The sequence below is a fragment of the Gavia stellata genome, chromosome 15 (genome assembly GCF_030936135.1).
Source record: "Gavia stellata isolate bGavSte3 chromosome 15, bGavSte3.hap2, whole genome shotgun sequence".
Lineage (NCBI taxonomy): Eukaryota > Metazoa > Chordata > Aves > Gaviiformes > Gaviidae > Gavia > Gavia stellata.
The window spans coordinates 16,497,319-16,514,409 of record NC_082608.1 but is presented as its reverse complement, the minus strand read 5'-3'; the positions used below and the strand labels follow the sequence as shown (position 1 = coordinate 16,514,409).

The window sequence follows — 17,091 nt, the reverse complement described above, 5'->3', positions numbered from 1 at the left end:
TTAAACTCATTAGGAATAAGTTACAAGAAAAGATAAATGAAAATTTTACATCTCGTTTGGAAGATCCCTTGTCCAGACTAAACACACCTGCCAATTCTTTAGAAAGGTCTCAAAGTACTGCAGCAGTACCTGATAACACATTGAACTAGTTATGTATGTTCCGTTTTATAGACATGGGATGAAGTCTAAGAGATTAAGCAGTTAGAATTTAATTTCATTTAAAGCAGTGGAGAAATTGCACTGAGGTCTTTGCATATAATTAGTACCAAAGTTTTCATGAACTGGAGGCTAAGCAATGTTCACATAATTGTCTTCACACAACAGATTTTATGAAATGTAGGATTTATAGTTGCCAAAGGGCTTCTTAGCAATGTCTTTCAACTACCTTTTATAATGTTCCAAAATGGTTACAGTGATTCTTAGTAAGCAATATTCTCAGCAAATATTGTGTTTTAATCAGCAAAAGAGCATACTAGATGGTTGCAGGTAATACGTATAGCGATTAACAATAAAAATGGGTTGATAATGTCAATAAGTCCAGAGCCAAGATAAAGTTAGGCATGAGTAAACATCTTTGAAGATAATGTTTGAACCTCTGACGCTGGTGCTTGGAACAGAGGAAGCTGTTTCCCATCTAGTGTATCAACAGAATTATGCCTGGAGACTACAGACTACTGAGTCTTAAAACTTTGCATTAGCCATATTTTTATAGGAAATGGTTTAACTTTGTGTAGCATGTATGAAATGTATTTGCAATAGGAACAGAAGTAGTCTTCTCTTATTTCCATTACTCTAACCAATTAAAATTGTAACATTATAAATCTACAATACATATATGAACCAAGACAAATCTCAGTCTTCAGCAGACTACAGTGAAATTAACTGAAATAGTGCCTTCTCAAACTTGGACAGGTTTCTGAAAAAAAATTTGCCTGCAGTATCCACGTTTCTACTTCACCATATTGTTCCCTGCTTAATTAGATACTAGCCACAGTTTGTTTCATGCTTTTAATCTTGATACTTTTCACACTGCTTTAGCTAGCTTAGAGTGATTGCTCAGCTAAATATATAAGATGATAATCAGTTTAACAGCATGTTAGATTTGTAGAACAGTTCAACAGTAACTCATTATTGGCTACACTAATCACATAACACACACTAACATAATTACTCTAGGCATACTGGAGTAAATATGAAAGATAATATTTATCAATTGAATGCTTGGCATAGCATTACCTGACCCAGGAATCAAAAATAAAGTTAATTTGATACGGGCTTTTTCATAGGAGAGAAATTCAGGGTCTTTGTCAGAGAACAGGCTAGTTCTGGCAGGAACAGTCCTTGCCCTCCTCACTCTCCCAGCTGCCATCTTTGTTATCTGGCACCCAGATCCTTCAGCCTGTGCTACTCCCGCACACGCACACTCAACTGCTGCGCTCGGGATGGAGGTATTCGTTTGTTATAATTCATCACACACCCCAGATCTGACTCTTGGGAAAGAAGGATAACCTAGTGGCTGAGATACTGGGTCCAGAAGATTTTTTTTTTTTTCGTTGCTCGATGTTGCTTTATTTCAATCCTTAATTTCTTAATGCTTCAACTTCCCCTTTGTAAAATGGGGATAATAATCTTCCTTTTGTCTATCTAAGACTGTAAACTTTTTGGAACAGATACTTTGTTTTACCATGTACACAAGAAAGCCTCGAACACAGGGCATACTAATATTTTAAGTTAGAAAAAGTAACTCTGATTACATATAGGGGAAAATTAAACAAATCAGTCATCTTTTGTAAAGGGCTAGTTCTGCAGCTGCTGGGCACTTCTGGTTAAAGTTGATTCTGCCCTAAGAAAACAGCTTGCTTTTTTAATCCTTACCTCTTTACTTTCTCAAGAGTCCCATAACACCTTTCTCCTCCTTTCCATACTCTTTTTGCGCTCCCTTCCTCCAAAAGCAGACAGCAGGACTAGCAGGGATGCATTTTCCTAACAACATGTTCAATACATGGCAAATATCTTTTTGCCTAGACAGAAGCTGTGATCACAAACACATTTCAACTGATTTTCTAGATGTCTTGAATAACATTTTACAGAAAAGCAATACCCCCAATATTGCACACTAGCCCCAGCTCAACAAAAACTTGGCAAGGTTACCCCAAAAACTTAACTTAAAGAAAATTTCCTAAAATCCTACGTATTTCAAAGAGTGAGAAACGTTTTTTGCCAACGGGTGCCGCGCAGGAGATGCAGCCCTCACTCAGGAGCAGAAGCTGGGGGGTCAAGACTCCAGAGGGAGTCCACGGGCCAAGTGTAGCAGCCCTGCTCTCAGCCGGGGCTAGGGACGGAACCCCACCGAGTGTCTGCCGTACAGCCAGAGGGAGCCTTCCCCCCTCTGCGGATCCCCCTCTGGGACAGCCACCGGGGAAGGGGCCCTCACCCGCGGCCTCCTTTCCTCCGCGGTGCTCAGCGGGTGACTCGGCGCAGAAGCGCTCCTCGCCTCCGGGGCCGGACACTGCGCGCCTCCTTCGCGGGCAGCTTCAGCACCAGGGGCGGCGGACAGCGCCCCGCGCAGCGCCGCCCCGAGCGCCGCCTCGTCCCGGGAGGCCGCGGGGCCGGGACCGCCCCTAGCGCCGCCGCCGCCGGGGGCCGGGGAGCCGGAGCCGTCCCGGCGGCCAGCCCCAGCGCTTCAGCATGGCCACATCTCGATCACTGCTGACCTCGGGGGACAAAAAATCATCTTTAAAAAAAAAAAAAAAAGCCAAGCTAGTAGCGGGCTGGCGATTGCGGAGCTCTGAGTTTCCCGGACGGGCAGGTCCCGCTGTACCGGGATGCGGCTCTGTACCCCGGGAGCCGCCGTCGGGTGGGCGGTGAATGCTGTTTGCGTGCACGAGGGAAGCGCGAAAGGAGTGTGTAAAACAGCTCCTCCAGCACGCAGCAGCTTCCCCCAAAAAACCTCTTGCTCTTGCCCACCAACAGCTCTCTCTGGGTCCTAGCAGAGCAGGCAGAAGAGCTGTTCTCAGGGTGGAAATTTCTGAGCAGGGACCGTCGAGGGACAGCAGTGATGTAGCAGATGGCATTGGTATTTGGAGCAGCCAGAACTCACGGGCGCTGCTATGCTGGAAGACAAAATCTCTTGCTACTGAGATACCCCCTTAGCCCACTGAGCATTCACGCCTCTTTGGGGCTGGGAAATCATAGGAAAAATATCAGGGTTTTCTCTGCTCCTTTCCTTCTTGAGCTGATGTCTGTATTTGCTAGTTTAAACACCTCCAGAAATTAAACCAGGGTGACAGCCAGTAAAAATAGAAGAGGAATGACGAGTTCCTGTTTTGACCCAAAGTCTGTTTTGAAGTAAATTGAAAAACAGTCCTTTTCCTTCAATAGTTTGCAGATCAGGCCTTTGCACCCTGAATGGACTGAAGGATTTCACTAGTGCATACATCTCCAAAGCAAACACTACTAAGACCTAGTTCTGCTTCTATGTTTCCTTCACTGGGAAGGAAAAATTCACTGCTATTGAAGGAGGAATGAATTTTCATTTACAGTTGAATTTTCTGAAAACGCAAAAGGACCTGGCAACACCATCTTTTGAACAACCATCTTCTGCAGGAGCACTTGAGAATGCTTGCCTTAAAGCAGATTGTACTTCAACATACGTGTACTAAGAGTTTGGAATAATCTGATTGAAATCCCCTTGATTTCAACAGGAGTCTTTCCATTCACTTTAAAGAACTTTGGGTCATGCCCTAACAATGCAACTTTAGAAGGTTTCTGCTCCATTTTCCCTAAGGAAGTACATTTTATTTTTACAAAATGATTAGCATTACATGGGCAAATAATGTAGTACTTTAGTAGAACAAAGAGAAATGCCACTGTGCTACTGAAGAGGTTGAGTATCCCTGGAAAAGCTATTTTTCATTGTATTTGGTTAAATTAAAAAGAGAGATTACTTTAATTTTGAACGGTTTATTAATTACCAGCAGCTCTCATAACTGTGATACAATACAGAGAAAAGACAGCTCATTTAAAAGTACATCATTTACTTTAACAACTAAACCATCTTTACAGTCTTGTCCCTGCTGCACTGCTGCTTTTCTTTTTAACTACACCTATATTTATCTTTGGCTATGGTGACAAAAGGGATCTATGTGTGTGGAATTTTCCACATTGCTTCTGCATAAGCATAAAAGAATAAATCACGGTGCTTTAGTATGTGCATCATGTTCCCATGTTTTAGGTCTGAATATATCTTATAGGCAGCCTGTCTAATTAAATGGGCCACCCACAGGTGCCTGGCCATACTTTATCAGTAACAGGCTTTAATCACTACCAAAAAAAGGTTTTAAACTTTTTTTCTACTTAGTTGACTGCAAGTATGAGCCAAAGTAATACTCTGAATGTCATAGGGTGATTTTCTCAAGAAAAAATGTGTTACAGGTTTGCTCAAACTAGATTATTTACAATCAAACCCCTGTACTATAAATACTTCTTTTCTGCACAGGCAGTGCAAAGAAGCAATGCTCTGCGTTCACCCCAGCCTCTGCGCTATTCCTCCCTAGCAAGTGAGAGTTTGGCCATCTGTACCCTCATCTCATGCTGCTGAAGGAGGAGAAGAAGCTATGTGGCACAGTGCAATACTGTGTCCCTCTATTTCTCTGAGCCTATAGACAGCTGCAACCTGAAAGAACAAAGATATCTTTAAAATACTCTCAAGCCATCCTCTCCTGCCTAAAATTTGGCTGGGGGGAGGAATGCTGTATCAAGACCATCAGGCCAGGGAAGTTATCTTTTGTTTAGACAACACTAACTAAGATTGGGTTTATATTTATCAGTGCAATAAACTGTTTTTAAGGTACGCATCATTTAGTTTCCAAGATCTAGTACTGCTTTTATCCTTCTCTAAAGTGATCCACAAGATGGAATTTAACAAGAAAAGAGAAGCTATGGAGGCTTTGTAGGAGAAAGTCTTTAAAAAACCTCCTGTATAGTAAACAGAAAATCAATAAAGAAGGAAATACTTCCAAACTTTGAGGAGTAATTGCAGGCCACAGAAGGGAAGAAATAAACAGAAAAAGAAGCAGAGTTCCTTTCAAGAAGAAAGTATGCATAGTTAAGCCTTACTTTATTTTTCCAGAAAATAGTGCCAGAACTGTTAGAGGTTTAGCTAAGCCTACGTGGGCCAAATTCTGCCCCAGTTTGTAAGCAGTCATCCAGCTGTTAGGACAAATACAAACGATCTAAGATCATGCATCACATTTTTATTTTAAAATGTGATCTTTGACAGATTATCTGCAAGTTACTTGGTCACCAGTAAGGCCAATTCATGGCAGATATTCCTTTTTCCTGGGTTGATAGTGATCAGTAAGAGGATTTGGGACTCCTTGAGGCAGATTGTTTGCTTCTTTCCAAAGGTGGAGGGACAAGGCTTGTACTAATGAGAAAATTCTCATGCAGTTCAAATAAGGCACAGCAAAACCCCTATAGTACTTTTGTTCTACATAGCACATTTCTCCTCAGAAAGGTTGCAAGGCAGGAAGCTACATGCCTGTGATGCAAGCAAAGAGGCTTTTTGTATGCAGGTGGTGGCTGTGCGTGTAACCCCCATCTGTGTCCTGTGCTCAGTAGCCTCCTGCTCCAAGTAGGCTAATCCAGCTCCTGCTGAAGGCTTTGAGGTACACATATGCCTGGTCTGCTGAGCACAGAAAGGTGCTTCCAGCTGGGATGCAGAAATTTTATCTGAGAGTACATCCTCCAAACCCTTATCTTGGAATCTGGTACAAGAGGACTTTCTCTTTTTATAAACACCCCTACAGTGGAAGGAACACAGCTTTCCAGAAAGCACAGCCATCTCTGTGGTCTGTAGAGCTGGCTTAATCCCAGAAGAAGGCTTAAATTGGAGATTAAGACCAAGAAAGCTGAAATTTGAAACCATTTCCCAACATTTTAATGGATTTCCAATTAGTAAACATTTGACTATTTTCCATTTTTAAAGCTTCTGCTGCTGAAATCCACAGCACACATTAATCCATCAGACAACCTGTGCCTCAAGCACAGCTGAGAACTTTTCACTGGAATCCAAGCATTCAAGTGGGGATGGGTGCTTGATGTATGCTAACAATCTTGGGCTGAGCTTAAATATGAGCAGAGGTTACAGCTGAGGCTCTTTGCTCCTACAGAGGAGTCCCCTTGCTCGTTGCTGTTCAAAGGGAAGGCTCTCTGAGGTTGCTTTAAGTTGGTCACAGATACAATTGTTGTCCTTCAGTAATTACCCAGATTTAGGCAATTGCAGTGTGTGATTCAGACAAATCATATGCCCCTGTGACATAGCAACAGGTGACTTCATAACTGGTCTGAGCTTACTGGGACAACATCAGTGCCTCAGAAACAGTGAGTGCCCTGCAAGGTACTAGGATGTTGTTGATGGATGGAAGGAGTTTAACAAGGCTGAATTTTGCACTGGTACTAGGGTGAGTACTCAAGAATAGAACTTTAAAGTCTTTTAAATTATAGACCTGGCTACAGAAGCAAACTTCTATGTTTGTAGAAAATTTTCCTTCCCAGGGACTTAATGTGTATGTGTGAAGACTATGGAAAAGAACATATGGAGAGAAATAAATGGAAGGAGTAAAAGTCAAGAGAGAAAGGTGAAAATGTCAGTAAATAAAACTACTGTGCTTACATTCTTGTGTGTAAAGCCAGCTCTGGGCTTGGCTTTGAATTGTAACTTCCTTCCACTCCAAGCTGCTCTACTTTGAGCTTTATACTCCCTACTAAGCTCTCTAGTGAAGGTCAGGGGCAAATCAGCAAGCCTTGGGCTCTGCTGTGCAGTCTGAAAAGCTTGGGAGATACTCCTGAGCACCTCTCAGCTAATACCAGAACTTTCCCTTCAGGAGCAGACCAAGGAGGGTAACTCTGTAGTACAGCTAAGCTCTCAGCTGGACGTTAGTGCTCGCAGTGTTTCTTCCACCTCAGACTCTCCCCTTGCTGGCAGGCAGTGTTAGCAGACTCACTAGGATGATGATCAGCCTGGTTTAATATACACAGGCAGAGCTGAAGTGGTCAAAAAGAGAGAGGAAGGAATAAAGCTGAGTGAGTTACTGAAAATCCTGTGAGATGTAGCACAACTGAAGCCAGACCAAATGATACTGGGCATGTATTGTGTGTAACAAACAGGGTGAAAGAGTTTCTCCTTCTGAAGACCTCTTGTAACTACCAGCTCTTATGCTAGAAACAAATTACTGCTGAATCACATAGCAAGCCAGAAGCAAAGAAATGTGCATACTGCAAGGGACAACCTCTTGCTCTACTAAGAGATGAGTTGCTTAGGGACAGAGCGGAGAATGGTCTCCTAACCCTGTGCCACCCTATATGGTAATGTGACTGTGAACATCTTCTGTTATCGAGTCATAAAGGCTGGGGAGGGAACTTGCTCACTTAGGTGCTCACAGCCAGCTTTGCGTTCTTTTAGGGCAGGAAGGTGGAAAAATGAGACCTCTCTTGGGGTGAGACAAAGGAGGAGGGAAATCTACAGACACATCAGATACAAGGCAGGAGGACAAATGTAAGTATGAAACAAGTGGGGAGAAAAAAACATGTATTATTTAACCTGTTGTGATGCTGCAATGCAAGGAGTGGGTTTAGGGTTTTTTTATGCTGTTGTATCATATATTCAGGGCATCATTCCTGAGGTTTTTATCACAATGACTGCTTGGTCTGCCAAGAGAGAGTCCATGAAACAGTTTCAGGTTAAAAAAAAAAAATCTTTTTTTTTTCTGCCTAAAATGAAAATTTCCTAATATTTGTCCTAAAAAGTAAAAAGAATGTAGGCTTAGCAGCTGAATGTCAAGCACTTTTGAAAATTAGTATAAAGTCTTTCAAATTTTTTTTATTTTCTTGCAAAGATGCTAGTAGGTGTTTGGACATGTTACATTGGACCTTTTTCCTTTAGCAAGCAACTAGAAGCAATGTTTGTTACAGTAATTGCATTTAAGTGGCACTTCAAACTTTGTAAACTCTGCATTCTCCTGTTATACCGCTAGGTGTGAGTGTTGGAGCTTTTTCTGTTGGTTTTGCAGTAATGTATATAAAAGTTGCTACCGTGTGCCCTGCTGAATTCCTAGTCTCCCAAGCAATTCCCAATTGAACCGTGATGACTATCCAGTGTGCAAATGGGAAATCACGAAGTGACTGCCCACTCCATGAAACAGCACACATCTGCAGAGCAGAATACCCCAGCTGCATGTGAAACTCGGCCTCTTACATCCCTTTTGCCAGCTGTACATGCACGTACTGGGGAGCAGGGGTCCTTGGTGCACAGTTTTGTGTGACTTTTGCAGAGATGAGGAACCTGGAGCTGTAATTTGAAGGGAAAACATCACTGGGAGACCTCAGAGGATTCCAGAAACTAATTGTGGGAGACAGGTGTAGAGAAGGGAGCCTAATCTGCTTGAATGGAAAAGATGGGCAATACCACATGTTTGTCAGGAGAGAGGGAAGGCAGGGAGCAAAGGTCTGGGGACAAGAACTGGTGCAGCAGCAGGTCAGAGCAGGCCCACCAGGCAGCAAATACTCATTCTCACTCTTGGCTCACTTTGCACAGGCACATTCAGTCATTGAGAGGAAAGATAGTGGCAGTTAATTTGACAGGACAAAGTTCGTCTCCCTGCTGTGTTTCTACTTCATTTTCTGTCTGTCTTGCTCCCATTGCAGGCATTTCTGGAGGAGTTTTTTATCCTCCTACCATCTCCTCTCCCTCTCCTCTCCAACTCTATCTGCCTGAATTTTCCTCCATTGTTTTTCCTGTTTACTTTACGTCTCTTTGTTATTTCTTAACTAAGCATTCTGCTGGGAATCTTCAAATTGATTACTGATTTCTGTATGGTGAATTTTGTCTTTGTGCAGTAAATCACTACTAAACAAATAGTTATTTCTGTCTCTGGTATCTGTATCCACCAGTTAATAAACATCCACCAATAATATCTATAAATGTTTTCAATTCCTGTGTACAGCTTTAGAATCTTGGCTAAAATAGATTGAATAGGACATAAATTTGTAAACTCCTCAAAGGTAAACAAATTCTGGAATTTGTGGTGAATTTTTAATTTGACTATAGCTGTAGGGTTATGCTGAGATACTGACCTATTTCAGACAAGCCAGAGGTAAAGAAGCCATATAAAATTACTGCAGACTTTTTAAATCATGTTAAAATGGAGGTAAAAGGAATATTGATCCTAACCTTAGCAAAGGTTGGTAGATTCCTGAAAGAAAATTGGAGATATTTGGGGACTTCTTTCTCCTTTATTTTAACTGAGGAGCTAAGTGAGAGAATTCAGAATCAGGCCTACTTTACAAATACATTATGTGTTGGAAAATGAAATTAGTTACAACACATTCCAGCGGTGCATTGAACAGTTGCATCTCATACAGCACTTAAGCAAGCAGGGATCCGAATTTTGTCCTGTGGCGTGTGTGTGGGGGGGAAGTATAGTATAATGTGCCCCAAGACAGTAGCCCTTTGGAGTTCTCAAGAAAAGTCCTAGGAAAGAGTGGCCTTCATATGGATGCATAAGCTGTCAAAAATACTACTACAATTAAATACCAGTAATCACAAATTTATTGCATAATTTAAGAAAATCTTGCACAACTAAAAGATTAAAAAGTAGGAATTAGCCTCCGAGCAGCAATACATTTAAATATTTAAATGAAATTCCTTTACACAAGAGAGAAACTGCTACATATAACGTGAAGGCAAATCTCTATTGTGAGGTTAAGAACAGCAAAAAACAACCAGCGCATTTTACTTAATTTTCAAATGTCAGGTCTTAAATTGTGAAAATTTGCATGTGGCCAAATGAGCCATGGTTTGGCCCCACACTTGTGTGCCAGTTGGGCTTGTTGCCTGCCATGTGGAGAGAGGTGAATGCGCGGTGATGTTATGCCCAGAAAGGGGATCCTTCCTCTCTACTTGTGTTTTCAGGCAGTGTTACTGTCTGAATTATAAAGCCTGTTTCTGATCCTGCAGGAGAGAAGGCTTTTGCACATCGTATTAAAGCATGACATAGTAGAGGTATGGTCTAGTCCCAGGTTGGTTTCTTCTTTGGGAATGTTCCAAATAACATCTAATATTTAACCATAATTGAGACATTTAGAAGCAAACATGTTTAGACTAACTGATGTTTTAGAACAGCTACTTCCCCCATTTTCTAGCAGTGTATCACTTTTAACTCCATGTAGTTTAAAAATTAACATCAGGTTTTTCTGTTTCGTTTGCCTTTCTTAATCCATAGGTAAAACTCTTGGTCACAGATCCATCCTGTTCAACTCTGCATGGATGATGGCCATTTTTCATAGGAGCTCACATAATCCCAAAGTCCCTCTTAAGCACTGGCACCTACACCTTATATTGGCACATGTCACCATACAGCAATCTTCTGTAGTAAAAGTGAAAGTAAACTTTCAATAAAAATCACTAGAGCTCTGAGTTCAAGTAAGTACTATCCTACCACGGAGTTATAAAGTATAGAAATAGGAGGTGAATTCCAGCAACCCGAACATCAGGCTGAAATAATATGCCAAAATATGATACAATATAGGTCAAAATGTAATATATATTCCTGTACATAATGAAAGCACTCACTAAACATAACATTTTTAGCATCTGAATAGAAAATAAATTAATAGAGTAAACTTCTGTTTCAGGAAAGAGTGAGTACAATGCAGAAGATGGATATTTTTAACTTACCACTGTCTAAGTGGGAGGGGTTACTAACAAGCAAAACTGCATGTTAATAACCAAAAATATGGTCATGGTCATTTGTATATGTAATTATGGGATCAGAAATTCACAAATGTATCTCTTGGCAGTACGGCAGACTTCATCCACCCACTTGCCTTGTGATGACTGAGAAAAGAAGACACAGTTTTTGCGCTTCCCCCCATTTGGTTGGGCATGATCCCAATTGAAGTACTGTAGAGCCATGCCATTGACATCAACAAATTTCCCTTCATTTATCATGTCATTGACACCCAACCAAAACTCAGATACTCTAGGCATACTTTTCTTGCCATAATCTCGAAGAGTGTTTGTTTCATCGTTATTCCTTGGGATAGCCAGTGTTCCTCCCTTGGCTATGCAGTCTTCGTTGGCTTCATGAAAATGTTTGGTACCTTCTGATATGAGATAGCACTTCTTATGGGCCTTTGTCCCACGAAGACAGACTGTGAATAGATATTGGTTTGCATGTTCAGTAAAAGCTTGAGCTATAGCTTTGAATAATATTTCCTAAAATTATAATTTTCTAAAGGTATGTTGGGAATTAAGCAGACAAGTCCCTCAGCAAGTGAAAGGCTCTTGCCTCCACAGAGTGGGCCTGAAAGTAGCAGTAAGATCAGACCTCCCTGCTCTTCCTCCTGTTCATGTAGGACCTTGTATGCAGCCAGCATGTTAGTATGCCTTTGGGAAGTCTGAACAGACAGCTCACAGGCACTCATCAAAGCAGCTTGGACTACAAGGGATGGTGAAAAGCAGAGCATGCTCTTATAGCTGCTCCAGAGAAGAGGCATTTAAGAGGAAGGACAGACATAGCTGTGATCTTAACACCATAAAGTGCTTTGGAGAATCTTTCCTGTGTTTATAATGATAAACCTCAGGCATGATCTTGAGCCCCAGATTCCCTCCAGCAATGTAATTCTTTCAAGGATTTTTTTCTTTTGTTGTTTCACAATATTAAAATATAACCCAGGCCTGTTGTCAGTGTATCTTACGTCGTCTTCTAGCAAATAGTCCTGCTTTCACACATTTTTACCTTATTTCATCGGTCTTAAAACTGATGGAATGGTTGAGGTATGGATGTTTGTATTGTTGGCAGATGTGAGTTGGTCATCAGGGAATCTATACTTGGCTTTATAGTAGAGAGACAGATCTAAAGGTCTTTTCATATTTATGATATTTAAGTGCCACAGAAAAGTAAAGTTTTATGCATTAACTAAGCCTAGTTCCTAGCAAACAAAGGCAGGACAGAAAACTGCTATTTTAAATGTGTCCTGCTCACCAGAAAAAATATTGATTTTTAAATTCATAATGCAAATCTCTGTCTGGATGATTGATAAAAGTATATTTCCACCTGCAGAACAGTATACATTCACCTCTTTAGTTCTTAATTTCTGGTCTTTCCAGCAAAGTCTATCCCTTCAACTCTAAATTCAAATGAGGTAAAGTGACTTAAATCTATAAACACTTTAAAAAAGTGAACACTTATTACTGAGCTTGCATGACAATCTGAACCAAGTAATCTAAACATTTGCATTTATAAATCTGTTTGCTTTTAGTTCTACTGGAACATATCAGGGAAGTCTTGATGTAAAGTCCAAATGTACTAGAACATTAATTTGGCATATGCTCTGTAACTGGAATTGCCTTGCAGAACCGCTGTCAGAGTTCTTCCAGGCCAAGGTCTGGTGTGGGCAGGCTTGCAGGAATGAATCCTTAAACTTTGCTTTCCAGCTCTCCTAATGCAGATATGTGAAAAACTGATTATCCCAAGAAAAATACTTACAAGAGAACCCTCCTCGAAGGAGTGTTCTTTCTGAGCTGAGGAAGGTAGCAAAGGCCTTGAATAAACTCCTGTAACAATTATTTTTAGAATCCTGCATGTGATTACTTCCAGATTATTTCATTTATTGCTTAAACTCATCTTATATTAGAAATATGTTGTGAAACAATATGAATATCTTCTGTCCTGATGTTTTCTATAATCTGTTTCCAATTCCTGTCATCTGTTCTTGTAAAAAGGTAATTATGTATCTGATTAACAGGATATGGAAATCCACTTTGGACCATATCCTATATGTCTCAGTTTTTCAGTATTTCCAGTTGTAGTATTCGTTGCATTTCTTAGCTGCATTTTCAGGGTCATCATTTTGTATTAGGATTTATCCTTCAAATTTTATCCTTTCCAACTACTAATGGCCAAAGAAAAGTAATGAACATATTTGCTAAATGTTGAATTCTTTAACAAATTTATATTCATGGGAAAGATCAGAGAGACCTTATCTATTTCAACAATGCTGCAGTAATGATGGAGACTGGCCCTCTTTAGGGAGAAAGTATGTTCTGCTAAATGGCGTGTGGCAACATTTCACGGTATCTAGAAAGGAAACCTAGGAAATTCAAGCAAAAGAAGAAATCAGATTGTAATGTGTGTCTTGGAAATGTCCACAAGCTAAAAAAGCAGCTCCTTTTTCAAGTATCATAAGGCCATTAATAAATGCAGTCAGAGCTAGAGGGGTGATAGATCTTTTTGCCAAAATTGGAATCAAGTCAAACAGTGTGGGTTCTGAATTTAGAATATAGCTCAAAATAAGTTTTGAGGATAGAAAATCTCCTGATGCTGGTTTCATTTCTGAGCCACTGCATGCTTAATCTTAAGCTCCTTCTGGAAGCAATACAAGAATCACTTTTAAACAAGAGTTACTTGTCTAGCACAGGCTCCCTCTTTTAAGAAACTTCTAATGTCGTCTTAAAAGAAATTTAAACTAAAAATATTTTGTAAAGCTCAAAAAGCTCTATGTAAGCCAAGATGTAAAACAGGACAACCCAGATATTACCATCCCTAAGGAAAATATGTTCTGTTTCATGTGAATGATGTAATTTCCTTTGTAGTGTCCTCTTGTACATATTTAAATGCCAAGTTTTGTGTCAACAGCTGTGAAAAAGCACAACTGTCTAGTAGGTGCATGTGTATTTACCCTTCTTATTTTGTTTGGAAATTTCCATCTGGCTATTTAAATACTTAAAGGATTCTGCAGATTGATACGGGATATTTCTGAACTCACAGTGGGTATTACTTTGAAGTTTTATGGCGACGTTCACATTTGAATGTCGCAAACTGCACACTTTAAAATAAAAAGGCTCAGTCCTTTTATCTTCCTTTTGGGGGTATTTTCAGCCTTTTCCATGAATACTTTTGCCTTGATAGTTAGGCCATGTTCATATCAAAGCTGGGGACTTAATTCATTGCCCATCTAAACTCTCAAACCCAGTAACCCTCATTGTGTTGCCTTTGCCTGATCATACCTAAAATCACAGCTCGGGGTTGTGCATAGCAAAGACAAAAGTAGTTCTTGCTCTTAGTGAAGAATCGTCACTTGTATGCCATTAGTTCAGACTTGATTTTACTTGAATGCCTGCTTCAACATTTGTCTCCCCGTTACAGCTATGGCATACCATGCTCTTTAAGGAGTTGTATTTCTCAGTCGCAAATCCCCATTAAAGAGAAGGATGGGACTGAAGGAGAGAGGAATGGCAGTGATAACTTTTGGGCACCATTGACCAGTGTAAGCTGCTTTACCTGTCTGAAGTGCTTGCATTTCTTTCAAAGCATTTACTTCTCGCCACAATTTGTCAATCTGGGTCTTTAGGTCATCTTTTTCTTAAATAAAAGAAATATAGAGAAATTAACAGATATGCATGCAAAAAAAAATTTGAAAATTTTATGTTAAAAGCTGTTTCAAAATATCATTGGTTTCTGCATTGTTGAGATAGATTTTGATTTCTTTTAAAGTTTTTTTCCTTAATGAAAGGATTCCTGTAGGGTTCCTATAAAAAACAGGAGGAACCCACCTTTACATTTCACCCTCATAGTTTAAATCTCATTTTCAGTTGGACTGTATCCTAGTAACTGCTTGAAAACCATGGATTGTTGCAGCTAATCATTATTTAGCATGCCAGCATCTAATTTACAGCAAAATTTGCCTATTTACTTTTGAACCTGTACACCGTGGTGTGTGTGTATATGACATACAAATAATAGCAGGACACAAGTTGTGTTTATTCAAAGAAATTCAATGAGCATGGAAGTTTCACACAACTCTTGTTTTAACACAGTGAGGAACAACTAATACAATCCAACTTCACAGCCTGAATGTATGCAGACAAGCTTGCTGAGCTGCAATTTCCCCTTCCCAGGAGGAGCCTCCCTCTCTCCCTCAGTACAGAGAGGTCCTGGTGACTTGAGTCACACAAATTCAGTCTGAAGTACCATATTGTAGCACTTACAAAAGCACCAAGAAGACGGTGGGACAAGAAAAGAATCTAATGTGCACGTAACTCCATTTTCATGTCCTCTTTTCTGTTCTTTTTTCTTAATCATTATAATATTCCACCACCACCAAACAACTAGCAGGCATGTTTCCATTGCACAAGATGACAATTTGATTGCAGCAGTAACCAGACCTTCCAGAAGCCACAGTAATGAACATGAGGAATAAATAAGCTCTTTCACGCGCAGCAGAACTAACAAAACCACAGTTCCTACAGATGTGTGTTACATCATCTAATCCTCTAGCTGCACCCCAGAAAGTTCATCTCTTCTCCATATTCCCTACTGCCTGTGGGGATAACCCCAGCTGTCCTTTGTGACTCCCTGGTTCCCCAAGGTGGGACTCCCAGTTCCTCAATCCATGCTCCTCCCTGCGATTCCCAGTAGCCTCTCCATGTCCCCTGTATGCCTCAGAAGAGGCAAAAAGCAGAACAAGCTGAGCTCCTGGTGCAACCTTTTCATAGTGGGACACTAATGCAGATCTTCCCCACCCACCCCATTCTGAACTTCATAGAATATTGGGAAACTTATCCTCAGGAGCTCCATTCTTCTGCCAAATTTTTTCAAGTTCAAAAGTAGTGGAAGGTTGACAGACAAATGTATAACCAGCCTGTCCTTAGGACACCAGCCTGTCCTTAGGACACCAAGCTAAAAACTATAGGGATTCAAAAGGAGAAGGAAGTATATACAACTGTATAGCTCCAGAGCAGTGTAATCATGTTGTACAACGGCTTTATCAAAGCTGCGGGTTTTTCATTGACTAAGAGTTTAAATATTTGCCATTAGTGTAACCTCCATCATACCCTCTTTTATTAGAAATAAGTCTTTAAATTAAATACACAAACGTTTCCAAACAGCATTCAGCAGTTTTTTATTTGCTCTGTAAGCTTTGCTCTGGGAATTTAGGCTTTATCTTTTTCTGCTAATTCTTTTTCATTAGTTTGACTTGCCATTTCACAGTACTTGTCACACAGGTAAAGTAATATTCCACAAATATTAGACAGACATTCTGTTAAAATTAGGAAATAGTACAAAAATCTGAACAATAACGCTTGGAGACCGAATATTTTATTCTGTTCTTTTCCACCATATGTACATGAATTTCCATTCTTCTGATCTTAGTCAATATAACTACGTAACTAAGAATGATCGGCCAGAGTCCTTTCTCAACTGTACCTTTGTGTCCTAAATAATGTTGACAGAGATGAATAGGCATAACAGAGCAACATATTTACAATTGTTATACAGTTCTATTTCCATAACTCATTCTGCGACCTTATTTTTAGCTTTACTAACTCACATAAAAATATTTTAAAGTCAGATATATTATAGACTCAGCTGTCCTTTATTGATAAGTATTTGTATAACGTTAGTTTCTGGTTCATGCAATGTTATTTAAGTACACAGTAAACTTGCATAGTCTATAAGCTTCTATCCCTCCTCCCAGTTAAAACCCAGTACCTTTCACTCTACGTTTGCTGTGCTTCCTGGCTTTGAATTTGGAAGCCTGGCTGATGGTCTGATCCAGCAGTAGTATGCTTATGAGTAGAAAAATCATAAGTCCAGTTTGTGCCATGTCTCTTCTAAAGAACTTAGCTAGAAGCTTCAAGAGATTCTCTTTAGCAGCTCTGAGAGCAAGTCACATAGACACATCTCAGTAGGGACTGACTGAGGTCAATTTTATAAAAGTGTAGTGATAGGGTTGGCTGTACTCCTTGCTTACGAAATGTGTTTAATACTTTGGCTGTAGCATAAGGAACCCCCTTGTTCTCACATCTCATCTGAAATTCCTATTGCTGTTTTGAGTTCAGCTGGGACAGGTTGCTTTTACAGAGGCTGTACCAGCACTGAACAGTGCACTGATTGCCACTTATGAATGCCGTATCTCCTGTTTTAACTTTGACGCCAAAATGTATGGAAAAGCAGATGGATGCTCAAAAACACCTTGTGCAATGCCAGCCTCAAGGAGGGGTAGCTAAAAGATTTCTACAAATAC

The 17,091-nt window shown here is 40.2% G+C and overlaps 1 protein-coding gene across 1 annotated transcript; it reads right to left on the bottom strand.

Annotated features, from left to right (window-relative positions):
• Positions 1-10,822: 10,822 nt before the first annotated feature.
• CLEC3A (C-type lectin domain family 3 member A) lies at positions 10,823-16,671 on the bottom strand. Its single transcript, XM_009808459.2, has 3 exons — positions 16,557-16,671; positions 14,346-14,426; positions 10,823-11,214 (listed from the first exon to the last, which is right to left on the bottom strand). The coding sequence occupies exons 1-3, from the start codon at positions 16,669-16,671 to the stop codon at positions 10,823-10,825; spliced, it is 588 nt and encodes a 195-aa protein (XP_009806761.1).
• Positions 16,672-17,091: the final 420 nt, after the last annotated feature.

Bases quoted from the DNA above. Each gene is read 5' to 3' on its own strand.
- CLEC3A (XM_009808459.2), bottom strand. From the start codon at position 16,671: ATGGCACAAACTGGACTTATGATTTTTCTACTCATAAGCATACTACTG. The intron at 14,427-16,556 runs GTACTGGGTTTT...CTTTTATTTAAG, and splicing joins CAGCAAACGTAGAGTGAAAG to AAAAAGATGACCTAAAGACC. The intron at 11,215-14,345 runs GTAAAGCAGCTT...ATCTATTCACAG, and splicing joins AATGCAAGCACTTCAGACAG to TCTGTCTTCGTGGGACAAAG.